The sequence below is a fragment of the Ovis aries genome, chromosome 2 (genome assembly GCF_016772045.2).
Source record: "Ovis aries strain OAR_USU_Benz2616 breed Rambouillet chromosome 2, ARS-UI_Ramb_v3.0, whole genome shotgun sequence".
Classification (NCBI taxonomy): Eukaryota; Metazoa; Chordata; class Mammalia; order Artiodactyla; family Bovidae; genus Ovis; species Ovis aries.
The window spans coordinates 698753-724842 of NC_056055.1; the positions used below are offsets into that span (position 1 = coordinate 698753).

General features: G+C 54.7%; 1 protein-coding gene and 1 long non-coding RNA gene across 2 annotated transcripts in view; both read left to right on the forward strand.

Moving 5' to 3' along the window:
* Positions 1-26090, forward strand: part of SNTG2 (syntrophin gamma 2) — a 126192-nt gene that overhangs the window by 64782 nt on the left and 35320 nt on the right. The window contains exons 5-9 of the mRNA XM_042242755.1: positions 2196-2239; positions 2347-2388; positions 5817-5904; positions 7864-7955; positions 18607-18734. Of these exons, the coding sequence (XP_042098689.1) occupies positions 2196-2239; positions 2347-2388; positions 5817-5904; positions 7864-7955; positions 18607-18734 (394 nt within the window). The remainder of the gene's footprint in view (positions 1-2195; positions 2240-2346; positions 2389-5816; positions 5905-7863; positions 7956-18606; positions 18735-26090) is intronic.
* LOC121818564 (uncharacterized) lies at positions 8530-13565 on the forward strand. The gene is made up of 2 exons (XR_006058533.2): positions 8530-12577; positions 12678-13565. It is a non-coding gene; the product is annotated as an uncharacterized LOC121818564 (long non-coding RNA).

A 26090-nucleotide genomic window follows, 5' to 3' on the forward strand; every position in this document is an offset into this window, starting at 1 on the left:
GTGAGAATGGGCCCTGTGTGTGTGTGTGTGTGTGTGTGTGTGTGTGTGTGGTGTGTGTGTGTGTGTGTGTGTGTGTGTGTGTGTATGTGTGTGTGTGTGTGTGTGTGTGTGTGTGTGTGTGTGTGTGTGTGTGTGTGTGTGTGTGTGTGTGTGTGTGTGTGTGTGTGTGTGTGTGTGTGTGTGTGTGTGTGTGTGTGTGTGTGTGTGTGTGTGTGTGGTGTGTGTGTGTATGTGTGGTGTGTGTGTGTGTGTGTGTGTGTGTGTGTGGTGTGTGTGTGTGGTGTGTGTGTGGTGTGTGTGTGTGTGGTGTGGTGTGGTGTGTGTGTATGTGTGTGTGTGGTGTGTGTGTGTGTGTGTGTGTGTGTGTGTGTGTGTGTGTGTGTGTGTGTGTGTGTGTGTGTGTGTGTGTGTGTGTGTGTGTGTGTGTGTGTGGTGTGTGTGTGTGTGTGTGTGTGTGTGTGTGTGTGTGTGTGTGTGTGTGTGTGTGTGTGTGTGTGTGTGTGTGTGTGTGTGTGTGTGTGTGTGTGTGTGTGTGTGTGTGTGTGTGTGTGTGTGTGTGTGTGTGTGTGTGTGTGTGTGTGTGTGTGTGTGTGTGTGTGTGTGTGTGTGTGTGTGTGTGTGTGTGTGTGTGTGTGTGTGTGTGTGTGTGTGTGTGTGTGTGTGTGTGTGTGTGTGTGTGTGTGTGTGTGTGTGTGTGTGTGTGTGTGTGTGTGTGTGTGTGTGTGTGTGTGTGTGTGTGTGTGTGTGTGTGTGTGTGTGTGTGTGTGTGTGTGTGTGTGTGTGTGTGTGGGGTGTGTGTGTGTGTGTGTGTGTGTGTGTGTGTGGTGTGTGTATGTGGTGTGTGTGTGTGTGTGTGCGTGGTGTGTGTGGGGGGAGGTCTCGGCCGTCACTCACCTGTGTCGTAGCTGCTCCAGTCTTCTTGGTTCTTACTGTGGGTGCAAGAAACCCTGAAGGGACTTTGAAAAAATAGAGGTTCTCTACTGACAGGACCTGGAAATTACACAGCAGACCTGGTCACACAGTGAAACCAAGGTCGCCAGCAGAGAGAGAGGGGCCTGGGGGCGTTTTCACTGAGGAGGGAGGGGGCTTATGTTTCCAGGGATCCCTCTTTGTTGGTGAATTTAAACGTAAGAGCTGGAACTTAAAAGCCCAGGAAGAGCAAAAACAAGTGGCCCAAACGCTCAGTCACTGAAAGCAGCCCAGACGCCTGAAACACCTGAGCCGGCGAGCGGGCGGGTCGGGGGCTCCCGGCTCTGTCTGGGGTGTAGACAACAGAGTGTTGCTGCAAGCTGGGCCCCTCAGGGGGGGTTCCTGGGCGAGCAGAGCCGAAGTCAGGCACTTGCATTAAAGAAAAGACAGCTGTCAGGGTTTACACTGAAAAATTTGTTCAGTCTTGTTAAAAAAAGGTTTCTTTCTCCCCCTATGATAATAGAAAAATTAAGTAGGAATATGCTGTAGAGATTATACTCAAACTGTACAATGCAAAGGTTTTCTTTCCTTTTTCCTTTAATATTCTGAGCACATTCCCTTTAATTGAAACAGTCTGTGTAAATGTGTTCCCAGGAAAGAGGGGGAAATCCTAAGGGACTTCTATAATTCCTATTTTATTGTCTGTGTCGACTTAATGGAAAATGGGGATCAGACTTTCCACATGTGTAATGAAACCCTTCATTTGTGCTTCTCATTAAACAAGGCTCTGAGTTTGGAAAGTAACTCTCTTAATGTGCTCAAAATCAGCTGAATGTGTAGCTGCATTGGAGGGGCTGGTGCTGTGATGTTGCATTTCCCCACACCCGTGTACATACGTGTACATGCACACACACGTGCTCACGTTCCCACATCACACATCCACACATGCATGTGTGTGCATGGATATGCACATGTGTACACACAGATACAGTCACCTGTGCACACACGCACACACGCACACACACTCCCACATGCACACACATCCATATGCATGCACACACTCACACGTGGGCACACGCTCATATTCAATGTGCATACCTGTACACATGCACAGACTGCCTCCCACACGCATGCACTCCCACATCCACGCACGTGTGCACACGTGTGCACACACGCACCTGCACACACTGTACCAGTTGCTGCAGACCGTGCTTCAGCCACCACCACGAGGAGTGTGACGTCTCTGAGTCTCTGTTAACACTGTTGCCCCTTTTGCGACCCTGCAGCCGACCAGACAGGGATGTTGTTCGTAGGGGACGCCCTGCTCCAGGTCAGTATCTTGAACTTCTTAGCTCTGTCGCATGTTAGTTCCTATTAGTTCTGAACTGAGACTCATCAATTGTTATCCTCAAAATTCTTAATTTGTCGTCTGTTCAGGTCAATGGCATTAACGTAGAAAGTGCAACCCCCGAGGAAGCGGTGAGTGTGTGGCTTTTCATGGATGCTGTTCTGTTAGATAATCTCTTATCCTGGTCATTTTGCTTCTGAATGTGCATTTCATGCGTGTGCTCATAGGCGCCTCTCAGATGCTGTGAAAGGTGGATTTGGTGGCTCCTATTTTGAAGATGGAGGCTGAAACTCAGGGAGTGGGGAGCCCTCCCGGGTGGCCCGTGTGGAGCTTGTGAGGGTCCCCCTGGCTTTGCGTGCTCATCCACCTTGGAGGGCATCTCAGGACACTCACCTGTGGTGCACGTCTGGGATGCTGGCCCGTGGACGTGGGGGCCACAGGCTCTGCCCCAGCCCCTTTCCAGATGTGAGCCTTGACCAAGGCTGGGTCAGGCTCCACAACACAGCATATTAGTGGTTTATGACTAAGAGAAGGATTCCTTTAACTCTCTCCAGGCATGGAGGTAAGACATATGAGCTGGAGGGGACACACAGTTTAAGGTTTAGGTTCAAGTGGATGATGTATAATTTACTTCCTAAACCTTACATTTGTGTTGTTTATCAATTTCTGCAAAAGCTTGCTTTCTTAAGGTGAAAATACGCACAGTAACTCAAAACGAGACAATGCATAGTTCGGTAGCTCTGTCCCAGCCCTGGGGAGGAGAAAAGCATTTGTCCAAAAGGAAAGCTTCCGAGTAAAGATGTGCAAACTTAATACACAGAGCTATTCCAATATCTGACTAATATAAATACACCTTTCGCACCAAATTATCAAATTATAAGTCCACAATCTTATGTGATACAAAAGCCATGCTTGAATCAGTGTGGCTAACGACATACATGATCTCAGCTTTTTAGGTTCATGAAGTTCATAAAAATATTAAATTTGTAGAAGACCTCATAAATCACAGAGTTTCACACCCTCATTTTTCAGAGTAAACCCTGGATTCAATTAATACTAAAAGGGAAAAGGGCAGTTCTGCTCAACACAAAAGGTCACAGAATGAACTCCGCCCTGCGCGTCGCCTCCTGCCTCGGAATCGCCTCACTCCTTCAGGGTGGCGGGAACTGCCGATGTCCGCTGTTGATTGCACCCCATGTCCCCATCCACATTGACACGGAAAACTGGAGCCGCCCTGGCAGGGAGGGAACTTAATTTTATTGAGCAAGTTCCGAGACCTCTCACCATTCAGAGAGGAAGGGAAATCGATGTTTGGGAAAGTGCTTGGTCTGACCTGCATGCAGAGGTTAGTGATGGCAAGGAGGCGGGGACACTGCGGTGACGGGTGCCCCTGCGGGTACCCCGGCCCCCCTTGTCTGCTTCGGAGCCCCCACCGCAGACCCCAGCCTGTCGTCCACTGAGGCCAGAACAGGGTCTGTGCTGGATCCTGAGGATCTCAGAATGAGAGGCGGTGCAGAACTGTGTTTCTTGCAACACGGTCAGAATTTCTTTCAAAATCTCAAATGTTTAATTAACTTCTAGTCCAGTACGGCAGTCCAGGGTCTTAGGTACTGTGAGCGCCATTGATTAACGAAATGCCATAATCACCAAAAAGGCACTGACTCATTTCGTGAGGCCTCCTTTTCAGGTTGAAATGGGTGCTTTTCTATACGCGTTTTAGTCACGCACAGCTGCTTTGTTACCGCTAAGATCTCAGGCCAGATCGTGAGTTCTGCTGGTTTTTAACTCAAGAACCCTTAGAAATAAAGCCTTCCCTTGTGTTTCGAAAATGGCAGAAACAGAATCTTCCAGACTCCAAGCCGCAGCCCAGCCCTCACCCCTGAACCCAGTGAACCCCCTGGGCCCCCTGAACCCCGCTCCCAGCATCTCGCGGGCGTGGTCCACACGGCTCACTCAGCAGATCAAAGCTGTGTTTGGTAGAAGGTGTCCTGAGGGAGCTGAGGCTGGTTGCTTGCTTCTCCAGGTGTGGGTGTGCGTGTGCGTGCGTGTGCTGGCACACACGCGTGCAGATCCGCGTGACAGAAGCAGTGGGCGAACTTGACCCTGGAGAGGGTCCCAGAGCTCGGGCTCTTGCTGTGCAGGTGATGCCCGGGTGTTCAGCGTAAAACCCCATGAGCTGAGGACCCGGCAGCTTCTGTGGGGGGCAAGCCCTCCCCGGGTGTGGCCGATACCCTCGGACACCCACACCCGCAGGGCATTGCTGGGGGTCCCTTCACTTCCCTGCGGGAGGAGAGAGTGCGGTGACCCAGCACTTTGATCAGAATCACCCGGGGCCACTTGTCCCAGCAGACAGGTTGTCAGCCGGGAGGGGCTGAGATGGTGCGCTTGTGTCTCTGGGGCCTCGGGCGGGGCGGAGGGTGGTCCCAGATGAGCCCCCAGCAGCCGGGTCGTCCGATCTCATGCTCACGGTGCTGTCCTGCTCTCCCTTCGCTCAGCTGACCCGGGATCGGGTGTTCAGCGGGGTTCACAGGCCGAGGCACGGGGCGGGGCAGGGACGTCAGGGTCTGGGGGCATGCGAACATCCCCGGGTGAGAGGAAAGGCATTCCTGGGTTCTCCGGGAAGAAGCAGGTGCCTATGCACGTGAGGGCCGGGCGGGTGCCCTGCCCTGGAGGTCACATGGAGGTCACATGGAGGCATCAGGGACCTGCCCGAGGGGGCCGGGGCCGGAACGCTTACAGCTTCTTATTTCTGGGCTGTGTCTGCTGTGTCTGGATCGCGTTGGCCTGACTGACAGGAAACACGTCGGGCTTTCACAGCTGTCTCCGGAGCTAGCGTGGGCAGCTGTCTGTCACTGCGCGTGAAGGGCCTGAACCTGGGGGTGGGTGACCGTGTCACTGAGAGGGGCGACGCGATGCACTCGGTTTCTCCAAACCGAAGGGTCGTTTCCGACCTGGAGCCCGTGTTTGCAGCCTGCAGCATGACAGCGGACGCGCGGCCTGTGTGCCCGTGTCTGAGGTCTGGCGATTGGTGCTCCGCGTGGGTTTTTCCCGTGACTTTGGTTTCGGGGTGGGGGGAGCGGTGTCGAGTGTGCGGGCAGCCTGGCCTTGGGCCCAGGCCGATTTTTGCACCTGTGTGTGGATGAGGCGTGGAGCCATGTGCCTGGGGACACACCGCATCCGTTTGTCCCACCTGGGGAGGCTTGTGGAGCTTCCAGAGTCTCAGAGGTAATTGTGAACACTGGCTCCTCGAGAGACAGGCGAAGCGTGTAGCGGAAGTGGACGTGGTAGTCGCTCAGTCGTGTCCAACTCTCTACGACCCCATGGACTGTAGCCCACCAAGCTCCTCTGTCCATGGGACTCTCCAGGCAAGAATACTGGAGTGGCTTGCCATTTCCTCCTCCAGGGGATCTTCCCAACCCGGGGATAGAATTCAGGTCTCCTGCGTTGCAGGCGGATTCTCTCCCGTCCGAGCCACCCGGCAAGCCCTGAGGGGGATGCAGGCTTTCTTTCCATGGCCCCTCTGCAGTGGTGAAGTGGCTGTCCTTCGTCACACTGACAGGTGCATCTTCTGAAAAATGCTGGCCATGAGGTGACCATCACTGTCGAGTATCTCAGGGAAGCACCGTCGTTTCTGAAGCTCCCGTTCGGTAAGTGGGGGGCCTCACGGGGGCCAACAGCTTCCTCCTCACGTGTTATTGCTCCTGCGACGTCCTGCTGTGTAACACGCCCGCAGCCTGTTCAGAAGCAGGGATTCTCACGGTCAGGATGCTGTGTGCGTCCCGTTATCCCAGAGGGATAGACAGACAGGCTGCCCACACTTGTCTTCTGGCCACACAACCTAGGGTGGGATGGTAAGGGGGGCGTGAAAGAAGACGGCCTTGCTCTTGGAGCTGCGCCTCGATGGCCTGGACGCGTCAGTGTGAAGACCCGTGAGTTCATCGGGTTCCCTCGAGCCCGCTGAAGCCCTGCCTGTGCAGTCTAGTGTCTGAAGGGGAACCGGGGTGATGGGGCACCTGCTTCACCCGAACTGTGCCAGGGGCTTTGAGGGCGAGCCTGCAAACGGGCTCCTGACTTTTCAGGAAGAAAACCAAGATCGCAGAAGTAGCCTGCACGACATCCACTAAATTTCCTCATCTGTGAACTGGTGGTAATGATCAATACCTACCACACCAGGGGCTTGTGTCTCGGAGGAGTGACTGCAGCATCGTGGCCCGGCTGTCAGCTCCGTCCTCCGCGACACGGACGCTGGTGACTCGGGAGGGACCCGTGTGCATCCCGCTCCCCTGCAGGTGCACACCGGTGCTCGCGGCCCGTCTGTGGGGTGGGGATGAGGGCAGTGTGGGGCTGAAGTCCCTCAGCTCCGGCCAGTGCCTGTTGCTCGGGGACTTTACCCCACAGAGTCAGGTTTTGTCACCTTCCAGGAAAGTGGGAAGTCTGGATTTTAAAGCAGTGTCTGGGTTTTGATTAAACAAACCCATGTGCTGGTCAGACTTGGCTTCCTAGCTGGTCTGGAGTTTTTTGCCTAATATCACTTATCCCCCAGTAGTTGGCTTTTGATGGTTAATGTTGGCCTTGAACCTCTTCAAGCTAAAGGAAAACAAAGGACCTGTGATTCAGGCAGGCAGCAGCTCTGACCCTCCAGGACCCGCGGGGCCCTTCCCGTGGTGTCTGAGAACAGGAGAGGTGGGGCCCCTGGCTCTCTCCAGAGATTGCCCACTGGGTGGGGGGCGGGGGCAGGGGCAAGCCTGAGTGTGGTGGCTCCTGGGTCCTGGGGCCACTGGCACCCAGTCTGGCATCCGGTGAGGGATCTGGATATGTGGTCGGGGCTGACGTGGCCGGAGACTTGTGTCCACACCTGTGTTCACGTGCAGTGAGCACTGGTCTCACTGTGCCCCTGCTGCCCCCAACCACCCAGAGCCACAGGGGCAGGCAGTGGGGGACGCTTGGGGACAGGCCCACGGGCTGGGAGTACACAGGGACTCCTTTCTGTCCCTGAACTTGCTGAGAGCAGACAGAGGGCTCGAGACGGATTTGGCCCCCCAGTCCACCCGGGTCCGCACTCCAGGCCCAGCCGTGGCTCCCTGCTGAGTCCAGAGCTGCTTCCTCTTTTTACAAATATCACTTTCCTCGAACTCACCTTATCTTCCTAGTTTTCACTAAAGCAGCTTGCAGTGAAAGATAATCAAACGTGTCAAAGAAAGAAAGAATATCAAGTTATCAGAAAGTCAAGAATAACTTAGGAAATTAGCATCGTTATCCTAGCAACGGGGAGTGCAGGGGGGAGTGCAGGTTTGTGGGGGCTGGGGATGGGCCGGGGGAGGCCGCTGTCTCCCTGGGGGTGGGGAGAGGCTGACCTGCTTGCCCCCCGCCGCGCTTCCCAAGGGCCCCAGACGCGCGGCCGTGCGGCGGGCGCGGTGAGGGCCGCTCTGGCTCGCAGCCCAGGGGCCAGTCTGTTCTCTCCAGACCTGGGAAGGGCTCACATGGCTTAGGGGTCTAAGCCCATCCTGTTCCCGTCCGCTTCCCCCAGGGATTGTTGGGGACCCGCCGGGTGGACCTGCAGGTAAGCCCCGGGAGCCCCGTCTGCAGTACAGCCTGTTCATTCACAGGGTCCCCGGGACCATCCAGCCAGCCGGGCAGCGGGGCCTCCTCGCCCCTCTTCGACAGCGGTCTGCGTCTGAACGGAGCCTCCAGCAGCGCAGTAAGCACGCGTCTCCCATCTCCTGTTTAACCAGACTGTGTGTGGTTCCCGGGACACTCCTGGTGTCGCCTTGTGTGTGTGGCAGCTTTCCTGTGTTCTCACGTGGAACCGAATTGTTAACCGCTCTCCGCCCTCCGCCTCCGGGAGCAGGAGCCTGGCTCCGTGTTCTCTTCCAGGCCCAGGGACGGCTCACACCGCTTGGGGTTCTAAGTCCATCCTTGTTCACATCCTAGACCCCGGCCGAATGTTTACAAGTGGAGTCTCGGGCACAGCAGTAACCTGAGCGGAGTCTCGGTCACACCAGTGCCCCCTACCCAGACCTGAACCTGAACCTTGTCAGGCCCATCCACACGCTCGCGGGCTCGGTCCCCCCCCCCCCCCCCCCCCCCCCCCCCCCCCCCCCCCCCCCCCCCCCCCCCCCCCCCCCCCCCGGTTGGTCCCCCGCCCCGCCCCCTCAGCCCCCCGCCCCCCGCTCCTGCATGGCTTGACGTCCGAGCTGCCCCCGCCCCCGCGACTGGCGCTCCATCAGATGTGCCCCGTGCCCCTGGGGCCTCTGCTGGTGCCAGTGCCCTTCTCAGAAGAAACACAGAGGGGTTGCTCCTGCATGGCTTGACTGTCCAGAGCTGCTTTCCTTTTTACGGAGAAGCGACTGGTGCTTCCATCAGATGTGCTGGGAGCTTGCGTGCTGCCCTGGGCCTCTGAGGGGCTCAGGGTGCCAGTGCACCTGTGGCAGATGGATAAAGAGCTAAAATTAGAGGACGAAGAATTTATGATGATAAATGGCTGATTTTCTAAGTTAAGCTTTTCAGAAAATGAACGCAAAAGACTAGGGTCATTGCAAAGAACTGAATGACTCAGGCGTGTACAGGAACAGTATATTGAAGCCCAAAATGGAAACCGAATTTCGCAGAAATTGTAAGGAAACACATAAGAAGCCTGTAAACAGTGCCTGCAGATGGAGAGCAGATGCAAAAAGGAAAAGCAATTAAAATGAAATACATCTTAAAATGTTAAACAAACATATACGTTAAACAACGACTTGAATCTTCTAGATGGAAGGGAGGCTGGTCTCCCAGGCAGTGATAATGAATGCGTGAACGATAGAATGATATTTAACGGTTTAACTAAGACATAAGGCACGTGCTGAGAAGCAGACAACTTTGAAATAACAGCTCAATAAATGTTGCAGCACCGTGGTCAGAATACAGCTCGTCACCAGAATCTCACACTGCTGCTGCTGCTGCTGCTGAGTCGCTTCAGTCGTGTCCGACTCTGTGTGACCCCATAGACGGCAGCCCACCTGGCTCCCCCATCCCTGGGATTCCCCAGGCAAGAACACTGGAGTGCCTTCTCCAAGAAGGAACACTGCCGTTTCCTTCTCCAGTGCATGAAAGTGAAAAGTGAAAGTGAAGTCGCTCAGTCGTGTCCAACTCTTAGCGACCCCATGGACTGCAGCCCACCAGGCTCCTCTGTCCATGGGATTTTCCAGGGAAGAGCACTGGAGCGGGGAATCTCGAACCACATCCCCGTCAAAAGATGACCATTGTTTAGACCCCGGTTGCTGTAGATTCATCTTACCTGTGTTTGAGCTTCATGTAGAGTCGTACTTGCCTCTGACTTTGTGACTGAAAGTCGATCTTAAAATCCACCAGCAAAAACAGGTCACTTATGAAGACTGACACTTTCACTAACAACGTATTTCTCGACAGTGACAATGGAAGCCGCAAAGCAGCCCAGTAAGTAGTGTTTTCAAAATCGTGGAGACAAGAGCCGTCACTGTTGGTCTATCTTTGCATTCCTTGCAAAAATGCATTTCCAGAACAAGTTGAAATAAAGACTTGTTCTTAAGAAGAGGATCTGAAAGAGTCTGTCACCAACAGGCTTTCACTAGGAGAATCTCTAAAGGCCACATTTCAGGAGGGAAGACATGAGTGACCCCAGAAGCGTGTGGAGATTAAAGGAGGGAAGTTGTGGAAAGGAACACAGCCACTTGAGTTGGGCTGGCAGGTGCCAGCCCAGTGGGGGCTTTCCTCTCGTGCAGCTCGGGAGCCACTTTCCGTTCGCGTGATTCCTCTGTTGTGTTTCCCACCAGCCGCTTCTGCTCCCAACAGTCTTGGCCCGGGAAGTGAGGCACCTCTGCTCACGTTACTGCCTCAGCTTGGCGGGGCATCGGGTCATGCCAGGGCATTGCGTCATCTCTGAAGCCCCCAGTCCTGTGTAAAGATACTGTGTGTTTCTAAAAATAGTATTTGCACACTCCTCCCTTATTTTCATCATACCCTTTGGCAGTTTATTGACCTTTGTCTTCAGTAGATTCCAGTGGCTGTCAAGACTTCACTTGTCTTCCAGACAGCCTCCCGAAGAAGAGTCTAAGAATCGCGCCCTGTTTTTACTCCACCGTGCATGTTTCATGAGATGTTTTAATTTTATCATCATGATAATGACTTCTTCTCATTATTATGATAATGCTATATGATGACTAATAATGATTTCAATTAGAAGAATATAACAGTAATCTGCTATCAGATGTGTTGATCTGCTTTTAAATTATTGTATCACTGTAACACTTAAAAATGTATACAACTTAATTTAGATACTCAGCCGTCTTCAGGAAATGAATTAATTTTGGTAAAATAGCAAAGTAGACACTCCCACTAAAAATACATCAAATTCAAATAAGAAAATTATTTACATGCTCTTGTGGCGTCCAGAGATTTCCTGAGACGTGTGTCTTAGTTCAGCTGCAGAAAAGGATTTCCTGAGACGTGTGTCTTAGTTCAGCTGCAGAAAAGGATTTGACAGCGACCCTTCTCCCTCAATGATAACTAATATTTGATGTCTAATTGAGCCTTTTAAGAGATGCTCTTTGGAGGAAGCAAAGTATTTTAGTGAGAAACACGCTTGATTAAGGCAAGGCACTATGTGAACATCTGTGGGAACCTGCCTGTCTCCGCAGGTCACCTTACTGAGATGCACTTGTCCCGTGACCTGGGACCTGCCCTCGGCCGGCTCACAGAGACACACACAGCCTGCTGCCGCGCGAGTTTCCTGGGCTGCCGTGTCCACACTCAATGTTCTGCTGGGGTCATGGAGGGCGGTCTAGCTGTCCAGGAAGGGTTGGGCCCCTGAGAGTCAGATGAGGACAAGTTTAAATACTGCCAGTCCATCTGGACAGGAGGTTTTCAAAGAAAATTAGCCCTGGAAATGCAGTGAAAACTGAAGCTCTGTTTCAGAAGTATTTTAGTTCTGGGTCTATTTAAAGCAGAATTGGGAAGAAACGGATGCCTCTCAAGCCCCCAGGGCCCGAGGCACTGCTTCCCGTCTGCGAGGGACATTACCACAGTCAGGAGCAAACACAGAGCAGCTCAGGACCGATGCCCACCAAGCCTGTGAGGCCGCAGCCGCTGTATTGGGGCCACAGCCCGGCTGCACCAGCCTCGGGACCTCCCGGGGACAGCGGCAGATCTAGGCTCTTTCTCCCTAAGGAGCTCCCAGATCTCCTTGCAGAGGCCCCAGAGCGCTTCCCTCCTGCAAGCCCCCACTTGCTGGCCTGAGAGGCACTCACTCTGCCGCCCGGGGCTGGGGCCCTGGGCACCATCATCCTTAGACTTAGGGTGTAAGTCCACCAGTCTGTTCTGGGCGCCTGGGCACTCGGCTGGGGACTGTCGAGTGCCCGGGGCCCAGTTGGCAGTAGGGCTGCACCCCTCCTATCTCCAGGACCCGCCCTCTCCCACTGCCCCCTGTGGCCTCAGGTGGCTCCTCCAACTCCCAACATGAGCAGGGTACCCCATCACGCCCAAAGCTGTGCTCTGGCGCCTGACATCTGTTTCTTCTCCCATCCCCCCCACATCAGTGGGCACCAGCTTCGCAGCCAGTCCGGAGGCTGCAGGCATCCCAGGCTCCCAGCCCCATCCCTGGGGGATAATCTGCTGTGACGGCCACTCCCCAGATATTTTCCGTGAGATGCCCCGTGTCCTGATGTGTGGAAGACTTCCCCCAGCAGCGCGGGTGACTGGCCAGGGAGACAGATTCATAGCCCCTGAGACTGTTACGATATGAAACATGCCTTCCACTGAGCATTCGTCTGGCATGGACTCTGGGTTCTGGGTGGTCCCGGTGGCTCCTCAGGAAAGGCTGGCATGTGTCCTGGGGCTGAGCCTCCCAGAGCAGCGGTCCAGGGTGGCCTCTGGGTGCAGGGAGGGCCATCTCCTTTCTTACTGACTCCAGAGCCGTTTAGAAAGGGAGTAACAGAGAGGGGTGCTAGGGAAGCTCTTCCCGAGGCAGGGACTCCTATCCTGCCCATCTCACGTGCGACCCCATAGCCCCCAAGACTTGAGGAGGCAGGTGGCACTGGGGCCTCTGGGCTGGAAGCTGGGCCCGTCCCTCTGAGGTCACCAAGGTCATGTCTCCACTCCACACCTGCCTCCAAGATGGATGTTTCTCTGCTTGAGTGATGGAAAGCCAGAAGCCTGCAGGAGGCTGTCATGAGTAGGGTGGTGTCTCTGCGTGTGGCATTTGTCTTGAAAAAGCATCTTCCTAACAAACTCACCTCCAGCACCAGGAGTCACCTGTGAATGCATTGCAGTTCTGAGAGTCATCAGGGAAAAACTCGAATGTACGAGGTGAGCGGGTTCAGGATTCCAGGGGGAGCGACTGTTTCTGTTGATCACTGACCGCACGCTACACAGGAAAGGGAGTCTTGTATTCTTCTCGGCCTTCTAGGTATTTAACAGAACCCGAGAGGATCACGAGCGTGGACGCCCTGCCATCCTGGTGTCTGTGACGTCATAGAGAACAACACGGAGAGCTTCAAATGTGTGATCGAACCAAAGAAGGGTGATGAGTCAGGAGGAGCAGGGCTCACCCGGGCGCGCACACCAGGCGCCCAGATTTAGCCGACGGCTCGGCCCCTTCATCTTGTTACGAAACTGGAAATGACTCGGATCTCCCTCGACAGGTCGACGAAGGGAGAAATGCTGGCACACACACAGGAGCAGCCACTCAGTGACGACAGTGAACAGTCTGCTGCTGTTATCCAGTTGCTCAGTCGTATCCAAGTCTCTGTGACCCCAAGGACTGCAGCACGCCAGGCTTCCCTGTCCTTCACTACCTCCCAGAGTCTGCTCAAACTCATGTCCACTGCGTTGGTGATGCCTTTCAACATCTTTTCCTCTGTTGCTCCCTTCACCTCCTGTCCGTAAATCTTTCCCAGCTTCTGCTGAAATACACAGACACGGAGACCCTGTCACTGACTTCCTGCCGAGAGAATGAAGCTACACACACAAGTACCTTCGGTACGATTCTGCACATAGAAGTTCTGGAAGAGCCAGAGATATCTGTGGTAATGGAAGTCACGCCCGAGACAGTCTGTGCTGGAAGAGACACAGCCACAGACGCCGGGGGGAGGGCTGTGTGGCTGGGGCGGGATTGTTCTGTGTGATAATTTGGGGCTTGGTTGCACAAGGTCCTTACATTTGTCAGAATTCATCACACTGCACTTAAATCAGTACTTGTCGTTACGTGTAATTTACATCAATACAGTTCAGTTGAAATAAAAGAGTAAAGTGGAAAGACCCCAGCGATTCAAAGAAGACAGGGATACGTGAAAAATTGGCTTCAAGTCTCTTATTTGAACATCAAGTTTTAAAACATTGAACATTTTTCTTGGAAAAGGTGATTTAAAGACACATACCAGCCCCAAGAAATGAGACAGGTGCGGGGCAGGGGGTGCACAGATGGAGCGCTGGGGAACAGGGAGGTCTTCCCATGCTCGTTCCCAGCTCGTATTTGTGAGTTAAGGGGTAGTGTGATCGCGGGGTGCACAGGTGGAGCGTTGGGGAACAGGGAGGCCTGCCCACACTCGTTCCCAGCCTATATTCGTGATTCAGGGGTAGTGTGATCGCGGGGTGCACAGGTGGAGCGCTGGGGAACAGGGAGGCCTGCCCACGCTCGTTCCCAGCCTATATTCGTGATTCAGGGATGGTGTGATTGCGGGGTGCACGGGTGGAGCGCTGGGGAGCAGGGAGGCCTGCCCACGCTCGTTCCCAGCTCGTATTCGTGATTCAGGGATGGCGAGATCGTGGCTTTAAGGCAGCACCCTTGGCTGACACTCACCCCGTGGAGTTCCTCCTTGCCTCCTCCCCTGTGCAGCTTGGTCCTCTCAGCAGTAAGTTGCCCAGGGTGCCTCCCATCCTGCTCAGGATCCTGAGAGACAGGTGAGCTGCTGTCCTAGGAGGCCCATGTCAGAGTGCCGCTGCACCTCCACTCAGACTCTCCAGCTCAGAGACACCAAGGCGTCTCAGAGTCGCTGCTCCACGGGCTGGTGGGTCACGGTCGAATGTTTCAGAGCCCGGATGGCCCTTGGCTCCTTATCCCCTGCACCTGTGACAGCATCATAAATCAGAAGGAAGCGTGTTTTGTCCCCACCTTCTCTGACATCGGCTTCTTGGGTGGTGCGTGGCAGGAGATGGTGGCGGAGCACCTGAGTACCCTCAGCTGTGTCAGGGGTCAGGGGAGCTGACAGGTGCAGCCCAGGGCGCTCTGCCCAGATTGGGGAGCAGCCTCCTCACTTCTCCACCCTTAAGCTGATGTCCTATCTGGGGCAGAAGTTAGACTCATGATGCTCTAGGTCCTGCAGGCTATGAGCTGTCCTCTGATGACATGGACTGGCTCACAGAGTTTTAGCCTGCCCAGCACTGGAGTGGCCTAATCCGTGACCACAGCTCCTAGAGGTCTGTCTAGGCCCTCTTCTCTGGTGGCCATCAGGAGGCGGAGCTCCAGGCGCCTATATCACTGGTGTTGCCACCGTTTCCTCTAGACCCAGGCTCGGAGCTGCAGCGGGCAGGCAGCTTGTGTCCTGCGGCCGATGCGGGTCCAGGGATGGAGAGAGCTGGGAGCTGACCCCAGACGGGCTCCTGCTCTCCCTCATCCCTGACCCGCCTCTAGAGGGAGCTCAGAGCTGACCCCAGACGGGCTCCCCCTTCTTTCCCACCAGACCCTCCGTCTAGGAGGCTGTTGAGCATCACTGAAAACCCACTGATCTGCAGACACCTGGTGTCTTCCTTTAGCTTCATGGTTCTTGGGATTATACAAAGTATTTTTCTAAAGGAAACATCAGTAAAATCTGACATGAAACTGGGCTTGTCAGTTGCCTGTAAGTAAGAAGCGTTCCAAGGCAGAGGAAACAAAAAGCCTATATATAGTCTGATGCCAAATGTGCTCAATGAGTTATGAAATGCCACCTGATTTTGTAAAGGAAAATGTTGCTTTTCTTAGTGGGAAATTGCTTTCTATCCTACATTTTTAAAAGTAGATTGAAAGTGATTTTATAAAATAACTATATTCCTATGCTTATTTGAATGTTGGTTACTCTATACTGGAATTCATTATGACATTTTAATTTTTTTTTAAGTATGGACCATTTTTAAAGCCTTTGTTGAATTTGTTGCAGTATTGGCTTCTGTTTTGTGTTTCGGTTTTTTGGCCATGAGGCATATGAGATCCTATCTCCCCGACCAGGGATTGAACCAGCACCCTCTGCGGTGGAAGCAAAGTCTTAGCCACTGGTCCTCCAGGAAAGTCCCCATTACAACATCTTTAAGTGGTGGTTTTGCAGGGTTATTCTAATAATTGAATATTGATGCATGTTTGTGTCACAAGTTTGAATCAGTGAGAAGAGCAAACCACCCTCAAAGAAAATGCACAAAAACATGGGTCTTAATGAACTCTTACACCGTAAACATAGTGTGTGGATGCAACTAGCCGCGATAAAATTCAGTGAAAACTGGTGGCGAAAGGCATGCCCCAGTGCATGACAAATCACAACCATTTCTTACACGGCAGCAGCAGTTCATGCAGGCAGAGGGGCGTCCCAGTAAAGCCAGCGTGAGATCCGTAGCAAAGGGATAAACCTGACGCTTTCCAGTGCTGCGCTCACGCGACACCGAAAGCAGGTTCATCACCAGGTTTCAGCACGTAAAGCAGAAAGAGGGCCGTCAGTGGCGATTCATGAAGTCTGCCTCACACCTCTGACCTTACAGTGCCTTTGCTTTTGAGCTACTTTAAGTGAAGAGCGTTCGGAGGACACGCGCACTCAGCCTCCAGTTGCTGGGGATCCAGGCTGCGTCTCCAGAGGCCACAGAGGAGGGGCCTTCCTGCCCCTCCCTGCCCTGGTGGCCCTGCATCCTGGCCGGCGGCCGCGTGGCTCCCGGGTACAGCTCCAGCTTCACAAGGCCCCCACTCCCCTGTCCAGGTTCTGCCTGTGTTCCTCGGGTAAGGATTGAGGCCATCGTGTCAGGCTCGGATCAGAGTGTGTCCACACGCGTGTGCTCAGTTGTCAGCTGTGTCTGACTTTGGGACCTTTGCGACCCCGTGGACTGTAGCCCGCCAGGCTCCTCTGTCCGTGGGGTTCTCCAGGCAAGAATCCTGGAGTGGGTTGCCACGCCCTCCTCCAGAGGACCTTCCCGACCCAGGGACTGAACCCAGGTCTACTGCGCCTCCAGCATTGCAGGCGGGTCCTCCACCCACTGAGTCACCCGGGGAGCCCCCCCATCGCAATACCATTAGTCTAATCAAACCCGGAAAGACTTTGTCCAAATAAGGCCCCGGGGTGGGACCTGCTGGGTATTATCCGGGAGTGTCAGCTGTTCGGCCCGAGATGGTTGAACGCTCACGCGGAGTTTGGCCTGAAAGGAGTCACCCCTGTATACAGCTTGCTGGCCTTGTTGGAATGTTCCTTTTGTTTTGGAGTAGAATTGATTAGCCGTGCTGGGAGAGTTCCAGGTGCACAGCAAAGTGATTCAGTTATGCGTACCTGTGTCTGTTCTTCACCGAATCTTTTCTGGATCAGATTGTTGCAGCGTGTAGAGCCGAGTCCCCTGTGCAGCAAAGCAGGGCCCGGGGGAGCGGCTCCATCGAGCGCTAGTGTCCCCGTGACCTGAGCAGGTCGGCCGTCGTGTAAGGGCACTGCCCCAGCCCCACCCTTGCTGCCTGCGGGCCCCTGCGCTAGTGTCCCCGTGTCCTGAGCTGGTCGGCCATCGTGTAAGCGCAGGTGGGGTCAGGCGGGGTCTGGCGACCCCAGGCGGGGCCTCCCTGCCACTCCGGGTGGGTCTGGGATCGCTGCCCTGGTTAGTGGCTTTGCTGTGCCCTGGGGATGAGCCGTGTTCTGTCCGCCTGTCCCTGAGCCGGGACCCCTGCCTTTGTCACCGGAAGCCACAGCTGCTGCGAAGATGCTTCTGGAGAGGGAGGCAGACAGGGCTGCAGCTGTTCCCTGCTGGGGGAGGGATGCCGCTGGCCCCGCCCGCAGGACCGGGGACGGACTGTCTCTGACCCTGCGGCTCGCTGGGCACGTGTGGGCGTCACGTCTTGGAACATGGCTGTTTGCGTGGCTTCATTCAGCCTTTCGAGCATCTTCCTGATAGCTTATGGTGAACAAAGTTGGGATTCGTGATCTCTGAAGATTTATTTTCGGGACCAGGGACCAGGCTTGATCACTTGAGAGCCTTTTGTGTAGCGGAGTTTTATTAAAGTGTAACGAGGGACAGAGAAAGCTCCCCCGGGCCCAGACATCGGAAGGGGGATGGAGAGTGCCCCCTCGCTAGGCTTAGCAAGGGAGCTGTTACTTTTCCAGTTGGTTATTACAATAAATCAAAAGAGGGACTCGAGGTTGTAAAGACCTTACCAGACGCACGCACTCCCACAATTTGCATGTCAAGATGACAGCGGCAGTGTCTGGAACAGGACGCATTGCTGTTGGACGGCTGTCGTACAGAGTTTAAGATGAGCTGTCTTGTTGTGTAGCGTCAGCTCTGGGCTTAAAGAAAAAAAACGTCTTCAGTGGCTAAGGCTTCCCCGGTGGCTCAGACGGTAAAGCGTCTGACAGTAGTGCCGGAGACCCGGGTTCGATTCCTGGGTTGGGAAGATCCCCTGGAGAAGGAAATGGCAAGGCACTCCAGTACTCTTGCCTGGAAAACTCCATGGACTGAGGAACCTGGTAGGCTACAGTCCATGGGGTTGCAAAGAGTTGGACACAACGGGGCGACTTCACTTTACTTTAAGGCTGAGGAATGTAGGAAAGAAAGCTTGTCCTTTCTTCCCCTTGAGAGCTCTGATCCCTCTCCTCTCTTCAGGGACCCTGAGCTTCTTATCCACCTAAGAATGAATTCTCACTCCCCTTACCCTCAGGCCCCACGCCCGCACCCACCCCGGCTCCTTTTGGACAGACGCTGCGAGCTTTGCTATTAGCTAATGCACTGGGCTTGTGACCACCTGTTAGCATCTTGGCAGCATTAATGTGTATGAATCCCACTATGATTTGACCTTCCGGCTGGGGGAGGCAGCTCATAGCCTGTCTGACTCAGCCTTCCTCAGGGCCCCAGATTCCTCCCAAAGCCAGTCTCTACCCCCAGCCTCTTCCCTGTGACTCGTCTCCCTTTGGCGCGGTATTTTGTTTAAAAAATAGATGAAGAATATAGTTTACGTTGACCTAGAAGGGCACTTGTTTCTTCCCAGAGCTCTGAGCATGCACACACTCTTGCCGCGGCCGAGACGAGTTAGACCTGAGTTTGCAGACGTGCTGTCGGGGCCTGTCAGCCCCCTGTTTTTGGTGCTCTCGATGATCCTGTGGCCCTTGGCACTCGTCTGCTCTGCACAGGCTCCGTCCTCGCCTTCCTCGCCTGCAGCTGATGAACCAAAATACGAGAAGCGCTGGCTAGGCACCCTGTTACTTCCTCTGTGCATGGCCCAAGCCTCAAGGTGCAGAGCTGGAGCGGACACGCTCAGGTGTGTGACTGTGTCTGGAGTGGGACGCGCCGATAAACCCAGAGGTGCATGTCCTTGTTGCCAGGTGGGTTCAGCGTTTGCAGAAGCAGTCACCATCGTCGTGATGGTCAAATGCTATCAGAGCAGGAACCGACTTGTCAGGAGTGGGTCTGTCTAGCAGTGACTGTTGCTGCTCCCTCCTCTGAGACGTGGTCATTAGCAGAAGAAGTCATATTTCCAGTTTCAAAGGCGAACAGAATTAGGCCGAATGTAAGACTGCGCTCTCATCCAAGGTGGATCCAGTTCCAGAAAAGTCCTCAGCAGCCCTCTGGGCCTCGTTTCCTTCACTAATAAAATGAGAAGGCTAGACCAGACCTCCGTTCAGCGGATGCTCGCTAGCCTGTGAGCCGGGTTGATGAAGTAACTTCGGTTTCATCGTTAAGGGCTGGGTGTCCGTCCCTGTTCTGGGGAAAAGCTATCGTGTTCCCCACTGAGCTAGTGTGTCACCTGTGGGTGACTGCGTCAGGGAGGCTGAGAGCCCAGTGGCTGGTGCGTTTGCTTTCTTTCTTAAGAAGGTGAGTAGAGGCTGCGTGAGCACAGGAAGACAGCTTGCGGTTTGGAAGCAGGGCTTTCCTTGATGAAGCGCACCTGCCCGCCGGGGCCGCTTTCAGGTAAACACAAGGCTTCTGCAGGAGGAAGGCCCCCACCCCCTGAGTCAGCCACACGCCCCTCCTGGGCCTGAGATGTGCTGTCTCTGCCAACAGCAAACCAGAGGCTTCCCTGTGGTTTTAAGAAAGCTTGTTGGTTTATCATTAAGTTGCGTCCGACTCTTTGTGACCCCGTGGACTGTAGCCCGCCAGGCTCCTCTGTCCGTGGGATTCTCCAGGCAAGAACACTGGAGTAGGTCGCCATGCCCTCCTGCAGGGGGTCTTCCCAACCCAGGGATAGAACCCATGTCTCCTGCCTGAAGGCGGGTTCTTCACCAGCTGAGCCTCCGGGGAGCCCTTGACAGAAGCAAGCACATCTTCCTAGCTCTGCTGACTCTTACATGGGCAGGAAGGGGCACAGAGTAAAGTGACTGAAATTCTGCCTGTTGCGGTGTGTTTGTCAGGCACACAGCAGCACTAAAGTGGCGTCTGGAGGCTGAGCGGACCTGTGACCCTCCGGCCCCACCTTGAGGGGAGGAGAGGACGGGCATGCTGCCCAAAGCAGCCTGAGTTAGTTCTGCGGCTCCTGGGGACCCTAGCTGCAAGACCTGCAAGGACAGTTTAGAAGCTGCAAACCCTAAACCAAATGCTTTTTAAAATCAAAGGCTCCCGACCACAGCCTGGGAAGGATTTGGAGGAGATCCTTTGAGTGGATAAAAATAAGTGGGATAAGCAGGTCAGAGGTCAGCACCCTGGGGTTCCAGTTGTAGGACCAAAACGTGTCACCATCTCCTGCCTGTTCGCCTTTTCTGAAAACTCAGTTCAGTTCAGTCACTCAGTTGCATCCGACTCTGCGACCCCACAGACCACAGCACGCCAGGCCTCCCTGTCCATCACCAGCTCCTGGAATCTGCCCAAACTCACGTCCATTGAGTCAGTGATACCATCCAACCATCTCATCTTTTGAAAGTTATTTGGCCAAAAATGGTTGAGTTTCCTTGGTTTTCTGAAATTGTTTCCCAAAGAGTCTATAAAAAGCAGGTGCATGTTTAAACCTAACGTTTGAAATTTGTTTGGAAGTGATATAAGTTTTAACAGGTATGACTTTGCCCCCAGGGCCTGCAGGGGTGTCTCTGGCCAGAGGGCCTCTGGAGCCTGCTCGCTGTCAGGAGGAGGTTAGAGTCGGAGGTTCTCAGGCACAGTGGGAGCCAGGCTTTTGCTTAAGCGTCCTGTCACCATCAATGAAGGTCAAATCATTGACCACACAAGACAGAAAAAGGTGCTTCCGTGAGAATCTGGGGGAGAACCTCTGGATGGAAAGGAAGCCAGGCGCAGAAGCAGCACAGCGTTCGGGTAGGAGGTTCGCTGACACTGAACAGGCAGAGCTGCCCCGGCGCTCCCAGACCACGTGTGCAGACGCTGGGACACGGCCACACGGCCTCGCAGGTCGCTGGGCAGCAGCTCGCGCTTCTGGCTGCCAGGCAGTCACTAACACATTCCTCTGACTCTGTGTGAAGAGAAGCGTGCTTCCTAGTGGGCCTGGCATCTGCGAGGAAAGCAGGACACTCCTAAGCAGGCCCTCATCCGTTTTCTGTTGCTACGGTTAGTGCAAATTCAGCTTCCAAAGTGCACGTCTATCTTCTCACGGTCCCCAGGGGCCAGCTGGCGCGCGTGCTGGCGTCTCTGCAGGCTGGCCTGGGGTGGGGCCGGGCTGGGCTCTCGCCTGAGACCAGGTTCTCTCTGGTGGAGGGCAGCATTCAGTTCCTTGGGTTTGGGGGCTGGGTCCCCATCTCCGTATGCGTCCCGGCGGCGTGTCCCGCCTCTCAGGCAGCAGCAGGTGACCCCTGTCCTCGGCTCCTGACTTCCTGTCTCTGACCTCCAAGCCCGATGGGAAGGACTTGAGACCACATTGGGCCAGCTGGATACTTTTCCTAATTTAAGGACAGATGACTTCAGATCTTAACTGCAGTAAGTCCCCTCCATACGAGCAAGTTCCACTTCAAGAGCAAGTTCGAAAGTCTGATTTGTTCCTGTAAGTCCAACAGAGTCAGCCTAGGCACCCAACTAACACAGCCGGCCAGATCATGCTGTACTCTGATGTGTTTATAGCACTTTTCACACAAATAACACATAACAAACACACAAAAACGAGGAGAGTGTTTTTGATCTTGCGGTTCAGTGCCTGGAGAAGTACGGCAGTACGATGCCTCGGCTGGCACACAGGAGCTGAATCTGCTGAACGGGGGAGAGAGCGCCTGGGCGGGGGGCAGACCCGCAGCAACAGGAGACGGGGGGCAGAGCTGCAGGCCCACCCCCGCCTGGCGCTGGCGGGGTGCACGGCCACGACTCTGAGGTCTGCATCCTGAAGGCTCGTGTGTAGGGGACTTACTGTGCGCTCGCAGAGCCCAGCAGCAGCACAGGGCTCCGCGCCCCGCAGAGCAGCCGGGCTCAGCTGCCTGCGCTCGGAGGCTGGGAGCCCGGCCCGAGTGCCCGCGTGTTCAGACCCGGGAACCTCGGATCAGGAATCTGTCCAGTGAAGACGCTCTCAGCCTCGCTCTGCAGTCGCGTGCTCTCACGTGGTCCCCGTGACAAGTCCCATTTAGGTGCCGAGACCTGGGCTAACAAGGCGCCCACTCTGTCTGGATTTCAGAAGCTGAGGGGAGGGCCGTCCTTAAGGACAAGGGAAACGTGTGCTTTAGAGACGGCTGTCGTAGGTCCAGCCACGCACAGGGGACTTTAGATGCTCTGAAGCCTGGGCCTCTGGACTTGGGTCAATGGCTTTACCCCCGGGGGGCAGGGGGCAGGTGGTGTGGAGGAAGGAGCGGGTTTGGAGGGAACCAGCTCTTATCCCGCTTCGTCTGTGGGGCTCTTGGGGCCTCGGGACCTGCACGGCTCTGGAGCCCCGCCTGGCGGCCCAGCGGGCGGGAGACCCGGGCGTGCTCCTCTAGTCCTAAGGTCGTTTTATGGAGAAAACGTGAAATAGCTCAGGGTTTATCGGAGCTTTTAAACTCCTTCAGAAGCGTGCTGACAGCTGTGGGTTCGTTAGCGGTTTGTGGGGCGAGGAGTGCCTGATATAGGAGCAGGGAGACGGTCTGAGCGAATCCCGCGGCGTCTGCATGCCTGCCCGCTCTGGGGGATTCGGTGCCCAAGGCGCTGCTCCTGTGGTTCTGCCCAGATGAGCCCTGCCTGGGCCTCCGCTTCACGGTGGCCTCGAGAAGGGCAGGGAGCCCCTCCCTTTGCTCCTCTTTCTCAGGACGGAGGAGGGAGGGAATTAAACAGTGTTGGTTCTGTTTGTCCCCTGTCTTCCGTGTTTGTGAAAGTAACAGAGAGCTGGCATCTTGTCACTGACAGTAAGACCCCATTCGGCTGTGTCGGGAGGGTTGTTGTTTCGGAGGAAGGAGCGTGGATGGGACCCAGGGGCTTTACGGCAGCCACACTGGGACAGACTGCAGATGAGTGCGCTGTGAACAGCGATGCTGGGAGTTGGAAGGATCCCGCTGACGCCTGGTTTGCTTTGCAAAGGATGGCTTCATGTTTAAATGCTCGTGCCAAGCTCCCTCCTGTTTACTTGGGAAATCCTGAAAGCACAGCGCACTTGGTGGAGCAGAGCTGGGGAAACAGCATCCTGGGGGCTGTAGGCGTCTCCACAGAAGGAGGGCCTCCTGCAGGGTGGGGTCCTGCTGGGGCTCATAGCAGGGTCAGGAACCCAGGGCCCGCTCTGCCCTGGGGCTTGGAGAGTGGGCCCCAGTGCTCGTGGCTGAGCTTGCCTGATCCGGGCAGGTGCAGGTAGGAGGCTCTAGGGGCAGGGCCTGGGCAAGGCCTGCCTCGGGACAAGGTCGTGATGGGCCGCAGGGATGCTCAGCCAGCTTCATCCATCCTGCAGAGGGGGCTCTGGGGAGGAGAGCCTGCTGGAGCTGAACAGTTACCTTCTGGTGGAATAAATACGAAAACATGTTTAAAAATCAATTTACTATGAAAATAAAATTGAAGGTTGGAAAGGGACAAAGTATTGTGACCTGTAAGTCTGTTGCCGGACAACAAACTCGCCTGTTTCACAAACACGTCTATTCGGCTGCTTCAGAGTCTAACAGGCTCTTCGTTTAGATGAAAACCACATGGATTAAGTAGTTAAAAGTCTGGATCTGAATTTAGAGATAAAGGCTAATTAACAGTGGGGAAGCTGGAGGGCAGTGTGGATAAAGTGTATGTTTTTCATGGAGGGAATTGTTCAGAGCACTCACTCCCCGGTGCAGACCACGCTGTTTCAGGAAGCTCGTGTTTTCGGCCAGTAGTTCAGGGTTTCCTAGTAGATGAATCGAAGGGGGCGCTGAGTAGAACTGGGTGTGGCGTCTGCTTCCTCATCGCCCCTGCTAGGATATTGCACTGGGTCAGCGGGCACTCCTGTTAGAGCAGAAGTGTTCAGGGGTTTGAAAGGTTTGCTTCATAGAACTGAAAGCCCTCAAAGGCTGATAAGTGCCTCCTGGACACAAAAATCCTGATGGAAAGACAAAGAAGATGGAGAGAAAGACGTGGTGTTTGTGTCTAATTTCCTTAGCTATAGACTCAAACTACAGGTTCTATTCAAAACAGCTGTAAAAAGAAAGCTTCAAGACTTAGAGGTCCCCCTGCTTTTAGCCACCTATGAATCTTTCAGAATGTGTTCTACTTTATGATACTGAATTATTTCTCTTTTCTTGATTTACAGTATTTTGAATTTTGTTCAGACTAATTTCAGTCATTATGCAAAGTGGAATTTTCAAAGGCGTGGTTAATTAGGAAGGATTTGGGAACATAAGGACGAGATGAGACAGGTTCTGCACACATGTTTGCAAGCACAGAGCTGGTTCTTCCCCTGTGCTGGATGCAGTGCTGTGCCTGTAATTACGTGCCCAAGTGTGCTGGGCACGGGCTCTCCCTCAACCCACCTCGCCACCGCCCCGCACCTGCGGGCAGCCCTTCAGGCACCTGTGTTCAGAGGCTGCACCCTGGCTTGGGGGACAGAGATTCTGCGTCCGTGGGCCATGGGCTTGGGGAGGGGGGAGGCTTGCACACCCAGAGGCGTGTGCTCCGGCACTAATTCACAAATACTCTTGCACACCTGCTCCGTGCAGCGCTGGCTAGCTGGGGGGGCAGGGTGGGGAGGTGGGGAGGATGAGCAAACCCGGGAGTCCGTGCCCTCTGGAAGCTTCCTGTCCATCAGGAATGCAGGGCCTGAGGTCAGAGCAGAGAGAGGCCTGCATGAGGTGGTCTTCCTCCCTTTCCTTCAGCGGGACCCCGGGAGGGGCCCCACCATCTGGCTGGGACCCGCTGCCCCATCAGTCAGCCCCCTGCTCCCTGACGGGCTGAGGCTCGGAGGACTCAGCCCTGGGCTCAGGACAAGGGTGACGACAGGTGGATAAGCTGGCCTTTGGGGCAGCACGAAGGGGAAGCTATCTATTCTTTTCTGAATTTGGTGAACTTGGGTGGGGTGGTGCCAGAATTTTCCAGCATTAGTGGCTTTTTAATAAACGCGGGGAGAAGGGTGCCTGCATTTAAATTGGGTCTTTGTTACTATTTCATGTGCGTCCTTGGAGCTGCCGCTGCGTGGTGGGAAAGGTAGAAAATCTCCCTCTAGCTTCCGTGAAAAAATACCACCCACGCCACAGAGGCAGGCTTGAGAAGTGTGACGCGTGAGTGACAGTTTGGAGATGTTTTTCAAATTCTGAGGAATACGCACACTCTCTCCCTCTCATTTTGGCCAGTGAAGCTTCAGAGCTCGATGCGAGTAAACAGATGCCAGGCTCTCTGCTTCCAGACACGAGGGCTTCAAGTTCCTCAGAGCAGAGATGCTGGTCTCCCCTGGACACCATCAGGGTGTAATGGACGGGCCGGGCCGCTCCCCTGGACACCATCAGGGTGTAATGGCCGGGCCGGGCCGGGGCCGGGGGCCTGGGGGCTGTGGGCCATGAACCCTGGGTCAGCGGTTCCGCGGGTCATTTTGAAATATCGCGTGTATTCGTTCTTTAAACGAAAGACCACACAACGTGTTACAAAGAGGCTTTGTAACTCTGGGTTCTTTTTCTCCGATGTCGCAGCTTTGATGGCTGGTCAAGTCGGGTGCTGCTGGAGTTCCCCGGCACAGCTGAAGGAGGTGTCGGGGGGGTTGTTGCTGTGGGACCCACGCAGGTGTCCAGGGCCATGAGATCACCGATCTGTGCTGTGTGGTCATGGAGCCGACCTAGCAGAGGTGTTTGTGCAGAGCTTCTCAGCAGGGACGGAGGGAGAGTCCGCGGGGTGGGGGGGGGCTGGCTTCTGCACCGGGGAGCAGTGGCAGGACACGGGGGTGCCCCCGGGAGAGCCCGTGCTGGCGGTGTCTGTGGAGAAGCAGGGAGGAGCTGTGAAGGGGCAGGAGAAGACCCAGACCGCTCCCCCTCCAAGCGCAGAGCTGACGTGACGTCGAACTCGCTGTTTCCCAACCTGAAAAGTTAAGCTGCATGAACGTTGAACCTTACTGGAATAGATTTCTTTTCTTAGCCAAAAACTGAATCGCTTCAATCCCTACAGTAGGGAACTGTCTTCCTAGATTTCTCTTTGAAAATCAGACTTTGTCTCCAAGCGTCAGGAAATCCTGGTAAGGGTAGACTTTTCCAAAAGCACACGGGCATGGCCCATCCTCCCCTTGCCTGAACTTGGCTGCTTCCTGGGAACTCAGGCCCCAAACACGCTGCCTTCTCTGGGTGTAGGTTTTACT